Source organism: Marmota flaviventris, chromosome 3, assembly GCF_047511675.1.
Source record: "Marmota flaviventris isolate mMarFla1 chromosome 3, mMarFla1.hap1, whole genome shotgun sequence".
NCBI classification, from domain to species: domain Eukaryota; kingdom Metazoa; phylum Chordata; class Mammalia; order Rodentia; family Sciuridae; genus Marmota; species Marmota flaviventris.
In genome coordinates this window covers 76,777,368-76,791,737 of record NC_092500.1, presented here as the reverse complement: position 1 = coordinate 76,791,737, position 14,370 = coordinate 76,777,368, and the positions used below count along the sequence as shown (strand labels likewise).

The 14,370-nt window shown below is 32.8% G+C and overlaps 1 protein-coding gene across 1 annotated transcript in view; it reads right to left on the bottom strand.

Annotated features, from left to right (window-relative positions):
• The window catches only part of Cpne8 (copine 8), a 204,357-nt gene that overhangs the window by 73,191 nt on the left and 116,796 nt on the right, over window positions 1-14,370 (bottom strand). Inside the window, exons 9-10 of the mRNA XM_027934231.3 lie at window positions 11,214-11,318; window positions 9,925-9,966 (exon numbers count right to left, since the gene is read on the bottom strand). Coding sequence (XP_027790032.1) covers window positions 9,925-9,966; window positions 11,214-11,318 — 147 coding nt within the window. The remainder of the gene's footprint in view (window positions 1-9,924; window positions 9,967-11,213; window positions 11,319-14,370) is intronic.

Below are 14,370 nucleotides of genomic sequence, written 5' to 3'. Positions count from 1 at the left end.
GTAAAAAGAGAGAACCTTTCTGATGGTTGATGTATCTTTTCTATTTACATATTCTAAATATTGCAGATACAGCGCTTAAAGCTACACTGTTCAATTTACTAGATATTAGCCAGGCGGAATCACTGAATACCTAAAATATGACCAGTATGGAGCTTTTCATGAAATATGTAAAATATTTTGTATTTCAAAGACAATACACAAATAAAAAGTATCTCATTAACAATCTTGATGTTAATCATGCTGAAAAATAATACTTCATTTACATCCATTTAAGTACAATATATTATTAAAATAATTTCACTAGATTATAATTCTTTTTTATTGTGGCTACCAGAAAAATGTGACCATATGCTACTTCTACTGAATAGTACTCTAAAATTTCAATTTTAAAATTATTAAAAGCATACCCACAAATCATTAAACCTCCCTAGAAAACAATATTATTAATAAATATATAATATTCCTTTTGATGGATGTCTCAGAATTTAACTTGAACACTTAAATTGTTATATATGAGTTGAACATTTTTAGCATAAGCCTTCTTTTCTGTTTTCTGATAATTATCATAGAGTCTTAGAAATGAAAGAAGTAGAGAAAAGTTAAAGAGGTATTTTTAAGGATATTAATAGATGTAAACAAATCAGTTCCCAATATTTTGTTACCATTTATAACCCTATTAAAGTATAAAACTCCTACCTCAATCCCATGATCAATATCAAATAATGTATTTTAAAATATTTTCTAGTTTGGCTTAAAAGTTATTTGGTTTCAATGTAATTTATTATACATATATGTTTGAAATTTTGTTTTTGTTGTTGATTACTAGTGACTTGATTATTTTCTTATGAATTTACTATTTGTGTTTTTCTGATCAATGATAAAGTCTTTGTGTCTTTGTAATTGAGTGTGGGCATTTTCTTATTATACTAGGACTATTTGTGTATTAAAGAAATGATATTTTTATCTATAAAGCTTTATATATTTAAATTTATGGATTTCTTCAAATGGCCAATAACTGTCAAAAGCAGTCAACCTGACTGGTGACTGGTCCCCAGGGACAAACAAAATGAGATATGCACAATGAGACGCCTTCAAAAATGGCTAAAATTTAAAACTGGATCCAAATATTGACATGGATACAGAGCAACTAAAACTCTCACACAATGTTCCTTGTTAAGTAAGCTGGCAAACCACTTTAGAAAAGTGTTGGTGAGAACCTACTAAAGTTAAATACAGGACCCAGACCCAGGTATATACCCATTGTATCAAATTTCACCACGTACTACTAAGAGACATACACAAATATGTTCATGCGGCACTGATCATAACAACCAAAACCATTAAAAAAAAGGTCCACCAAGCATGGACTAATTAGATTTATTGTAGCTTACTGACCAGCAAGATACGCTAAAGACACTGCAATGAACAAAAACAATATGAATCTCATAAACTTTTCTCAATGTCAAGCAAAAACCAGACATAAAAGAGGAGTTACTCTGAGAATACATTATATTAAATTCAAAAATATGCAGCACTAAGCCATGGTAATAGAAGGCAGGAAAGTGGCTGCCTTGAAGAAGGTAAATAGTGACTTAGAAGGGCAGGAGAATGCTTTAAACTGCTGCTGAACCTCTGTGTGTCAATGCGAGTGCTCCTCACAGGGTGTGATCAATCTGTGCAACTTCATTACACTGTGAATTTAGGACTTGCACACTTTGCTGCAGTGAATTGTAATTGAATCACAAAAATCATTCTTAAAATGGACCCATAAGTTCCATCCCTGTTAAGGGAGGTTTAAATTCAGAAATTCATTCCTAGCCTTCTATTTTCTTTTCTTTCTGTTATTCCCATTTAGGTGGAAATTATTTTGTTAATGGTTTGAGTCTTGATTAATTCTTAGGTTGGTTTTAATCTCATATAAAAATCATCTCAAATCATATGAAAGGCTAAATTGGTTATTTTCTAATTTCTCATTCTTCCAAATCTAACTCAAAAGAAGGAATTTGGTTGCCTTCAAATAGCCTGCCTCCCTGGCAGGTTTCAACCTGAGTTGCTGTAGGATTTTAGATTCAGAGAACTACAGACTTTAATACTAAATCTTATCTATAGACCAAACTAAAAGCTAACATTTTCACTCAGTTTAAGTTCCTTTTCTGTGATAGTTAACTTTAATTCAGCAATAGTGGTCCTGAAGACATAAAATGATTTATTTTGGAAAGGTGGACTTAAAATCCAAATCTTTCCAAGAGACATTAATAAGACCTTAGCTTCACCCATTTTCCCTTATTCCAAAGCTTGCTAGAATATTTTTGTCCTATTCTGGACAGTCCTTTCTGCCTACATTCCTTTTCTTCCATTTGTAATATTCAGGCCTTCATTTGTCTTGATTTATTTTCTCTCTCCCTGGGCTGTATTATAAAATTACTTCCTACTGTTATACTGTTCTCTTTATTATTTTTCTCTTTTCAGCATCTGTTTACTTTTTTAAAAAACATTTTTTTAGTTGTCAATGGACATTTATTAATTAATTGATTGATTGATTGATTGATTGATTTATATGTAGTGCAGAGGCTCAAACCCAGTTCCTCACTCACCAGAGGCAAGCGCTCAACCACTGAACTACAACCCCAGGCCAAGTATCTGTTCAGTTTTTAAAAAACCATTTCCAGTGTTTTATTGTATAAATTATGGTATTCTTACAAAGCAAATTCTAGTAACTTTTAATACTCTTTTTATTTACATCTGTATTTACTTCATCTTTTTACCTCATGAAAACTACAGATAATTACAGAACTACTTTAGGAAAATCATTAATTTCTTCTAGTGACAGTGATGCTGTTATTCACTGTTTATTTCTGAGAGATGCAGGCGTTTACAACTTATTGGACACTGTGGATAAGAGAAAGGAAGGGCCAAAAAATGATTATGATCCTTCAGTTCTGCGTATTTGGGATTAGAGGACTTATTTTCAAGAAATATTAATTGGTAGAGCCAAAGTAAATATAAAAATAGAAAGATAACAGACCTGCCCACCTGGTAATAATTAGTCACTGCTCAGTCTCTTATGTGGTTACTTACTGCCCCATATTCCATGGATGCCCCCTAGGCTTTCCAGGTCACCCCATAATCCTAAAAGATTGACCCTGGCAATGTAAAGGGCTTGTAGATCCCTATTCCCATTACATGGCTCTCCTCTATTTTGATGGTGTATGAACATTTGAATATCACCCCTGGAAATCTCACAATAGAATAAACCTGAGAGAAGAAAGGCAGAATTAGTGGTGAAATTGATGACTAGTTTAGGATTGGACAGAATGAAGCAAAATCAATCTCCTCTTTGTAAAATAGAGTTTTAATTTGAATAGTCTTTCCCAGTCCTAAGGATTCTAATATTATCTTGTACTGGAATTAGAAATTAATTTATATTTCACAATTGAATGATAACATTTTAATGGAGACAAAAGAATTTAAATAGTAAGGTGATAAAAAAATAAAATTTAACAATATAATAATAAAGCTATGGAGAAACACACACACACAAAAAATTAACAATATGGGTACACAGGTTGATTTGAATTTGATAATTCTGTGCATCAGGTGAAAATTTATCAGTATTTGGACACAAAATAAAACAAAAAATATCAATTTTCATCATAAGATCATAAATACATGAATGTAAAACCAAGGATAACTGCAAACAGTAAAACAGAGACTCAGGAAATGACAGCTCAAAACTCACTCCCTGAAGTTCCACTGTAGAAATAAAGCACCGATATTATTCAAAATATTTTCATTTAAAGCATGATAATGAAGAGATAAAACAACAAGTATTGACAGAGGATCATTAAACAGATAACAGCTATTTTAAATACTCTCTTCTGTAATATTGAAAAATAACACAGCAAGGAGCTAGTACATAAAAGGCAGTTAATCTACACTGTGAGGAATAAGAAGATAAAATCCAGGTTCTTGACCCTAGGGAATTAATAATTATCACGAATGGCAAAGCAGAAACAAATAATTTTGATACAAGTCAAAATGTATTAAGTCTGCTAATAAACATTCATAGGTGGTAAACACACAGGAGAGGGGGATTAAATGAATTCTGAGACAAAGAAAAGCTTTCCTACAATTGATGGCATTTAAATTTGGCCCAAACAGAAAACCAAGAGGCAAAAAGAACACAGCAGGTTTTTCCAAGGGATGAAGGGATCTCAGTAAATGCACAATGGAAGAGGACAGGCCCAACATGAGACTGCATGGTGGAAATTGGCTAGAGTACCACTTCCCAAAATCTGTCTTGCATTTTTCTGTTAGTAAAGGGCCTGTGTGAATTAGTTACAAAATTTTCTTTAAAAATAATCTAATTGAAGACAAGATATATGCACTTCTTGAAATATATAGCTGAGAGAATCCAAAATCATTAAAGGTAGAAGAATTTTTAAAAACTTAAATGTGATTAATATATTATTGTATAAAGGATTCTGTTTTTTTTTTTTTTTTTTGTTAAATAGCATCACCTGGTTCAACACAATGTGTGCTCAATGACAATTTATTCCAAATTAATTAATAGAATTTCTACTGGATTATAAATCAATGAAGAAGTTCAAGAGTTAAAAGTTGATTACCATACTAAGTACCTAATGATATATAATTAGATCAGCCTTTCTTGAGAGTAAGAATTATAGATTAAAGGGAAATGCAATGAAGAACTCACAAGCTATATCTGAGAAGAATCATTTAGTAGATGGGGGAAATAGATATGTCAGTGAATAATATGCACATTAAGAAATTCCACTTATTAATATTTTAAAAATCTCAAAGAATAGGCAATGGAATAAGGAAAAGATTGAATCTTGTCTACTGAATACACAGGATATTCAGGGTTAATTACAGGTAAATGGTGTGTTATATTTCAGGGAAGATTAGCTAGAGTGAGTGAAGAAACTGAAAACAAATGAAAAACATAAAAGATTTACAAAGATCCTCCTAAAAGGAGGTCTAATGTCTTAAACAACTCACAATTCTCAAGCACTGGGCCGGGAATCACTTGGACATGATGATGCATAATCCCAGAATGAAAACATCAAATACATTTATCAAATATTAGCTTCAAAGGTAACATACTAGAAAAAGACAGTATTTGTATAGCAAAATGAAGTTTGCACTTAGTTATAATAAATGCCCCTATTAAATGACACCATTTGACAAAATGCAGAGTGGTAACAATGAAACTTTTAGTCTCCCTATTCAAGAGACTTTGGCAAGCTGGAATTTCCTGATTGGCAGTTCACTATCTCAGCCTTTTCATCAAATCATCATTTTCTGGTAGACAGCGATCTACTTGGTAGCCCATTTACAATCAGTCCCATATAATAGATACTTGGACTTAATGCAGAGCTACTCCATTAATGCTCACTGAATTTTAAATTAAGCTACAAATTCAGCTAAAGCAACTTCAAGCAATTGAAGCTTTTCAAGGACACCGCCACTGATTGCTCCAGAACTCAGACAAGTCAGTTTTACAGCACTTTAGCTTCCAATTGTTAAAATGAAGTTTAAAATAATCTTCTTTCTCATCCTTTAAAGAAAAAGTGGAATCTATGGGAATGATTTTAGTAAAGTGATTTAACTTTTTGAAAATGAAGTGCATTGAAACCAATTACTCATCCTAAGGTCAAGCAATGCCCCTGGCACTCTCAGATATTGTCAGTATGTTTAAATAAAAGGGACAGATGACTATATTTCTTCTCTTCTAGATTAGCTCAGGGTACCTAAGTTAACATTAAGTGCTAACTTGCTTAACAGCATTACCACATTTGTGTATACTTCATAGATTGATGAGATGTTCCTCACAGAATTAATTTCAAGTTGATGAATTAAGCTAAAAATACTATCAGAATTCTGACAAGACCACACTGCTATCTGAAGTTCCCTGACCATGAATATCATTGTGACCACAATTATCTGAAGTACCCTTTGCTGCAAAAACTAAATGTTCTAAGTAGGTGAAACTAACCAAGCACTTTCCATTTTAATTTTTACCTGAAATACTTTCCCCAGATTGAAAGAGCAGATTACTCTACTGGTTTCCTATGGTCAAATTTATACACAAAATAATATAGACATATGACCAATTTTTCCCACTATGTCAGGGGACAGTTCTAAACTTCGATTAAATGCCAAGAAAACATTCCATCTAATATAAAGTTACTTATGATATTTATCAGATGGGCTTCATTAAATACTAAGGTGGTGCTGTCCAGTGTGGTGGCTGATGGCCATGTGTTGCTAGAGGGCACCCGAAATGTGGCAAGTATGAACTAAAATGTGGTGTAAGCATAAAACACATTGTAAATTTCAGAGACAGTATTAAAATGTAAAACTTCTCCTTATTTTTTTATACTGACTCTACATTGATAACATTTTAAATACACAGAATTAATGAAATATATTATTACATCAATTTCACTGACCTATTTTTAATTCCTAATGTTGCCACTAGAAAATGTAAAATTAGGGACTTGCATTATATTTCCATTGAACAATGATAGTGTATAGTGTAAAAAACAAACCCACTGAGCAAATAATCTATTCTAATAAGAAGCATCAAAAGTTCTGGACGTATATATGGAATATAAAATTATAAGCATACAGGATTTTGAACAAATATTAAAGATAGCAGAAGGACAAACATAGTGAATAAGAAAGTCTCTAAATTGTAACATTGTGTCATAAAATATAATGAGTGTCATATCATAGTCACTCCGATTTAAGGAAAGGACACTTACTCTGGGAAATTATGTCAGAAAAACAAAAATGCATGTAAAAAGCTTAATAAGCATGCTCTTATTCTACATTTATCCACAGCTGGATATCAATTTGTATATCAACCTATATGGTGACTATTACTATAAATATATATGGTAATATAAATTTGAATTTATATTATGAAGTTATCATACAGAATTGTATTATGATACAGAATTATCATACAGAATTGTACATTGAATTTTTTATTAATATATTGAGCTACATTTTCCACTAAAGAAAAAGTATTCTACCTTAACATTAAAAATATATTAAGGCACTTACAAAGTTGCAATCCATTTCCCTAACTATTCATTCTGCTAATCCTATAATTCATTTCAAGGAATGTTTAAATTTCTCCATAATAATGTTTTCTACTTCCAACCTCACCCTCTTTATTTTCAGCCTTTAACAGTTCAGACCTCTTATGAATGTGCTGTTAATGATGGTATATTGAAGCAAAAATTAAAAGATAAATCAACATATCAAAGTTAACAATCCAATGACAAAATGAATTTGTTAATATCAAAATAGTTTCTTTGCTTCTGAAGTTTGATATCTCAAAAGTAATTATTTATTGAAAAATGTTTCCCCAATCTAATGGTCTAAATCCTCCACTTCCATTAATTGTTCATAAATTGTGTCTCTGTGTATGTCTGTTTCTCTCTCTCATCTCTCTCTCTCTTGCTCTTACTCTATCTTTCGTGTATGTGTAACCCAGATTGTGCATATATTTTATTGACCATTTCAATATCTGTTAAGAACCTCTAAGAATATATAATACTCATTTATCTGCACCTAATTTTCGGTTATACAAGACTTGCTACTTAAGAACATTTTCCCCGATAATATAACATTTCAGGTAACGAAATAGTCAAATTATAGTAAATGGTTTCCTAAATAGCCTTTGCACTCTTCACAATTACCACATTATCAATTACTAAAGTATCGTGACCAATGTCCACGATAAAAGCTTTCATATAAGTAGAAGAATTTATAATTTTAGGGTGTATCCTATAGAAACACAGTGCATTAATTATTACTGCACTGTTGGAAGCATACTACCAGGTTTCAAAGTCTGGCTCCACCTTTTATTACTCATATGACCTTAAGCAAGTTACTTCTTTTCCTCAGTTTCTTCATTTCTAAAATGGAATTAATATAATATCTATCATTTATTGTAAAAGTTAAATTAAGAATAACATGAAAAATGCTTAGAAAATACCTGGTACAATAGAAACATTCATCAAGTCATATCTTGGATAGGAATACTCAAAACCCACAAATCAAAAGAAAGAAGAATCACATTCCAAGTTAACTCTGATACTGAAAGCTACTTGAAATGCTTGCAACTTTAGAGAAATATTGAAGGACAGTCATAGAAGCACACCTTTCAGAGATAGATAATACAATATCTACAAATCTGCAAACAGGATTGAATGCTCATGGATATAATGAAATCTGAACTTACACTCCTCATTCCTAAGTGGTCAAATTAAAACCATCTCCCCAACTTGTAAAAATTATTAGGAAAAGGCTACCAGTTTTGTCCAATTCTAAAAATTTAAAATAAATTATATGATAAAGTGCCTAAAGTCCTTCTTTACTTAAAGCAGCATTATTTCTTTTTCTAAATTTCTAGGAAGCAAAATTCATTTTCTCTGTGAATCAAGTTTAATGAAGCAATGGAGCATAAGTTTCCAACAGAAAAACAGAAAGTTTTCTGATAAGATTTTACTCCAGAATGCATGTCAAATTCTTATAAAGGAAAGTCAAAAAATTAATTCAACGAATACCTGGCAGAAATGCAATGATCAGTGGTGTAATACAGGTTATCACCAAGAGTAAATTCCAAACCATGACTTTCGGACTTTAGGACAATCATGTTTGAGATACAGTTTGAAGACTGAAATCCTTAAGTCTTATAGTTATTTGTTGGTAGCTAAAATGTGATATAAAATTTCCACCTCTCTTTCATCTTCCCTTATCACTTCTTTTTTAAAAAAGGAAAAAAATACTACTTTTTTCAAATTTTTGGACATTATTAGACCATATGTGAGAATATGTGGGCAAATGTCACATATATGCATGAAAGTGTCTGTCCAGTTGGACATTTTCCTACCTATGCAGCAAAAGAATGAGAGAGGCTGCCCCTTTGGCATAGGCTGGGCTTCTGAAACTGTTCCTGTACCCACAGGAGTGCTCAGGGAGCTCACTCCCATCTCTGGGTGTGGTTGCTGGTTTCTATGGATTGCAGAGAGAAGGACTTTGCTTGCATGCTTGCATCTTGAGCTTTGACTTCCTGTTTCAGCTTAATTTACCAGTGAGCTGTGGGCTGGGGTTTAGGGCATTAGCCAAGTGGAAAATTAAAAGAGCCCTTTACTACTTTCCCAGTTGTCATTCTCTTTTGTCATGAGTCTATTCAGTCCTTTCTGGAAGTACCTAGAAAGGCAATTATCTGGAATTTTGAGCATTTCTGGGTCCTTGGCTTGAATACTTGAAGACATCTCAATATTAATTCTACTTAAAATGGCAGAAACACTGGAAAAATGCTCAAAGAAGAAAAGGAAGAAGTAGTGTGTTTCCACCCTTTTAGTCTTTAGCATCTACTGTGATATGCAGGGGGAGAGTGTCCCGCAGAGCTCCGAACAACCATTTGCTCTACCAATCCCCAGACACAATTCTAGGGTTTCTTTGTTTCTGCAGGGGGAGTGAAGAGTGTGTGTTCGGTGCTCAGATATATTCCCTTGAATGGTACAGGATATAAAGGTTGTAGGAATCTTCAGAGAGATTTCAGGATGCAGAAATTTGACAAACTCTGATCTACAGCTAATAAACTAGACATCTACCAGTCGGAAGCCATGAGAAAAACATCAGGTCCAAAGTGAAAAATCTTTATTACTGTAAATGATGAAAATCTCTTTTAATCTCCAAGTTGAAAGAAGATACACTCTTTTAAAATCTCATGTAAACATCTCAATGTCATTTGAAAAAAACCAGACAAAATATGTAATCTAAAAATGGAAATTAAAAATGAGGGCCATTTCCATGTACCTGCTTCTTAAAGTATATGTAGTTTGAAAAGCATGAATAAAAGAAAAGAAAATGTCTTACCTCCCATCTCTATCCCAGTCATAAACCTCTACTTTGATTGTTCTGTCCATGGGAAAAACACACATTAACATTAATTAGTATGATCAAAATAATATGATTGAGAATTAAAAACTAATTTGTCAGATATTCTTGACAGATAAAACAGTGCAAGCTTGTAGATATTTACAAAGTAATTTAAAAGTGATTTAGCTAACTTCATTGTTAGAATTCACTTCAGATTTTAAGTCGATTTCTAGAATCTATGCTGATTCTTTAATGGGAGTAGAGAAAGTACATGGGACGCAGCTCCTCAACCAGGAGGCAGGCCCCCACTTCCACACTTTTGAAAACCACTGTCTTGGCACAGTATTTCTCAAAGTCAGAATCATATGGGGACTTATCAAGACACAGGTAACTGGACCTCTTCTGCAGAGTTTCTGGCTTAGTCGGTCTGGAATTGGACCTGAAAATCTGAATTCCTACAAGATTACCAGATGGTACAAATACAACTAATCACATTATAAGAACCACTTTCTCAGAAAAAGAATGAGTCCAGTTAAAAAAAAAAATTGCAGTCTTATTAAATAAATAACATGATAATTAAGTAGCATATCACATTTCAAAGTAAACTTAATGACACATTGGTAATCAAGTATTCCTTGTATAATATTGGTTAATAGAGTCAACTTCCTTTTTCTTTTATGCAAATAAGATAACTATATAATTTACTCTCATTAAAAGAGAAAAAAAATTGATTTTAAGAAATCATCAGGAATGTGGGAATATCTTCAGGACCACCTCATCTGGGTACTCATCAAAACAACATTCTATATCTATAGAATTTCTATGAATCAGCAACCATGACCTCAGTTGTGCCAAGTAACATTTTCAAGACTTTGTGTGACAATAATTTGTCTTGTAACTCCGGTATATGTACTTACTCCACTCGAGAAGGATGTATTATATTAAAGCCTTGAGGCAATGAGAATTCCGAAATGGCTCTCAAATAACAAGTTAAAGCTTAAATTAATGTTCAATGTACCTTGGATATTTTCATGTGTAATATTTTCACTGCACATTTTCATCTTTGGAAAATCAGTTTAACCAAATTTTAATTAGCCAAATTACATCTATTGCCCAAATCATCATCGAATAAGAGTCACTTAAAATTTTTTGAATAAATTAAACAACCATTTATAAATACATATTTACATAAGCAAAAAAGCCACCATTTAAAAAATAATCTTGCTTCAATTATTAGATCTATACTAAACATCTGAAATCCTTAGAGAAGTTGCCATTTATTTTACCTGTCATAATCTCCATTGCATAATGCTCTGACTGAGATCTTGAACGCTTGCCATACTGGATTTAGAGTGTTTTTGACAACTTCAGTTTTATGACAAATTGTAAAACTGTAAAAAAAAAAAAAAGTTTTCAGTTACTTTCATGATTCAGTTATGATATAGTGTTTTAATGACAATCCTCTTTCTTTTTATGCAGAATAAATGTTGTTGATCCCACTCTTGTTGCTACACCATGTAAGAAAAGGAGAATGACTTGAAAACTTTTAAGATTAGCTCACTATAATATAAAACAATGAGATTTCGCTATAAGTTTATCACAACTGTTTTTCCACAGATTCAATAAACCTAAAGCTATTTTATAAGTTATTTTTATAAAAACTCACAGGCCATATATAAAGATGATCTATAACTCTAAAAAAGAATGATTTTGTTGGAGTGTTGGAGAGAAACACCTGGTTGAAGTGGGTTTAATAAGGAAAAGAGAAACTAAGAGTCATGTACATTATTTTTGAAGGGTGCAGCTGTGAAATGAAAAACAGAAATGGAGGGTAGCTCAGTTGAGTTGGGTCTTCAATGAATCCCACAATGTGTTCAAGGTTTGGCCACCATCTGCAGTGCCACTGGGAAATAGTGGAACCTTGAGGAGGTGGGGCCCAGTGGAAAGACATTAGGTCATCAGAGATGTGTCCTTGAAGGAGATATGGGGAGTCTTTTCTCTCTTTCCAGTCACCATGGGGTGAGTACCTTTGCTTTACCATGGGCTCCCCACAGTGATGTTCTGCCTCAAAATGGGTCCAAAAGCAAGGGAGTCAGCTGACCATGGACTGAAACCTCTTTAAATCATGAGCCAATATGAACTTTTCCTCTTTTATGTTGATTTTCTCAGATATTTTTTCCCAGTCACAGAAAGTTGAGTAATACAATAGCTTAAAGTAAAAAAAAAAAAAAAAAAAATAGATAAGGAAAAGGGTTTTTGTTATTTTTATCATTATTATTATTCATGACAGAAGAAAACAAAAGCCAAGATTGTTTGACAAATGAAAAGATCTAGCACAGGGGAAATCATGTGATGTATCAAAGAAAGGAGAGAAAGACTGGAGCAATGTACTTCAGATCAATGACAGTAGACAAGATAAAATAAAAACCAACTGACCATCTTTAAAGCAACATGCTCAACAGTCTACTGATTTTTGGGCTAATTTGCTTATGGTTAAATGAAAATTTCTGGTATATTCCTAGTGTCACCAGTCACAGTGATTAAATAATTTGACACTTGAAATTTTTCCTCATAAGAAAGTGACTCATCTTCTTAGTGAGATATTGATGAGCCAGGTAGTCATTTTTCTCCTGTTAAACATTCTCATTTGTAACACATTAGATGTGATGTGGACAGAAAAATTTCACCAGTAAGAATTCCAGAGCTGATATAGTTGGTGGAAATTCTAACAGGATTCTGATGTAGCTTTTTCTAATATTCAGGAGTATAGATACGAATATAAATGTGTATAGATGTCTATCACAAAAATATTGTAAGAAAAATACTCATTAAATAATCTATATGAAGATACTTCAACCAAATCTATTTACCAAGATTACTTACTACAAAGGTCGAGTTACTAAATAAATGTGAAAGCAAAAAATAATTTGTAACATATATCATTAGAGGTTTTAAATTAACATTTCTAGTAGAAAAGAAGTTACTTCTTTTTAAAATAAAATAAGCCTCACACATTATGAGCGAGAGACAGTTTTTGAAATAGTTCCATGTTCAATTAAATAAAAATAAAGCAAAATCTTTTGAGTAAGAAATTGACATACATGTAAAAAGTGAGGAGTACTTCAGAGCATTTTACTCATTCACCATCAAAACAGAATGATCTATATTAATTCATTTATTAATTAATGAATATACTTGGCTCTAGCTAGTGAACTAGTTTTCTGTGTCTAAATATATATGGAAAGTTTTCTGAAATGAGATTTATCAAATTTTAGCAATTTCTGCTTTATAATTTTAAATTATATCCTTTCTTAATAATTATTTTTTAATGATTGAGTATCTTTCTTTTTTTTTTTAATTTTTTATTGTTGGCTGTTCAAAACATTACATAGTTCTTGATATATCATATTTCACACTTTGATTCAAGTGGGTTATGAGCTCCCATTTTTACCCCATATACAGATTGCAGAATCACATCAGTTACACATCCATTGATTTACATATTGCCATACTAGTGTCTGTTGTGTTCTGCTGCCTTTCCTATCCTCTACTATCCCCCCTCCCCTCCCCTACCCTCCCCTCTTCTCTCTCTGCCCCCTCTACTGTAATTCATTTGTCCCCCTTGTATTATTTTTCCCTTTCCCCTCACTTCCTCTTATATGTACTTTTGTATAACTCTGAGGGTCTCCTTCCATTTCCATGCAATTTCCCTTCTCTCTCCCTTTCCCTCCCATCTCTCATCCCTGTTTAATGTTAATCTTCTTCTCATGCTCTTCGACCCTACTCTGTTCTTAGTTACTCTCCTTATATCAAAGAAGACATTTGGCATTTGTTTTTTAGGGATTGGCTAGCTTCACTTAGCATAATCTGCTCTAATGCCATCCATTTCCCTGTAAATTCTATGATTTTGTCATTTTTTAATGCAGAGTAATACTCCATTGTGTATAAATGCCACATTTTTTTTATCCATTCATCTATTGAAGGGCATCTAGGTTGGTTCCACAGTCTTGCTATTGTGAATTGTGCTGCTATGAACATCGATGTAGCAGTGTCCCTGTAGCATGCTCTTTTTAGGTCTTTAGGGAATAGACCAAGAAGGGGAATAGCTGGGTCAAATGGTGGCTCCATTCCCAGCTTTCCAAGAAATCTCCATACTGCTTTCCAAATTGGCTGCACCAATTTGCAGTCCCACCAGCAATGTACAAGTGTACCCTTTTCCCCACATCCTCGCCAGCACTTGTTGTTGTTTGACTTCATAATGGCTGCCAATCTAACTGGAGTGAGATGGTATCTTAGGGTGGTTTTGATTTGCATTTCTCTGACTGCTAGAGATGGTGAGCATTTTTTCATGTACTTGTTGATTGATTGTATGTCCTCCTCTGAGAAGTGTCTGTTCAGGTCCTTGGCCCATTTGTTGATTGGGTTGTTTGTTCTCTTATTGTC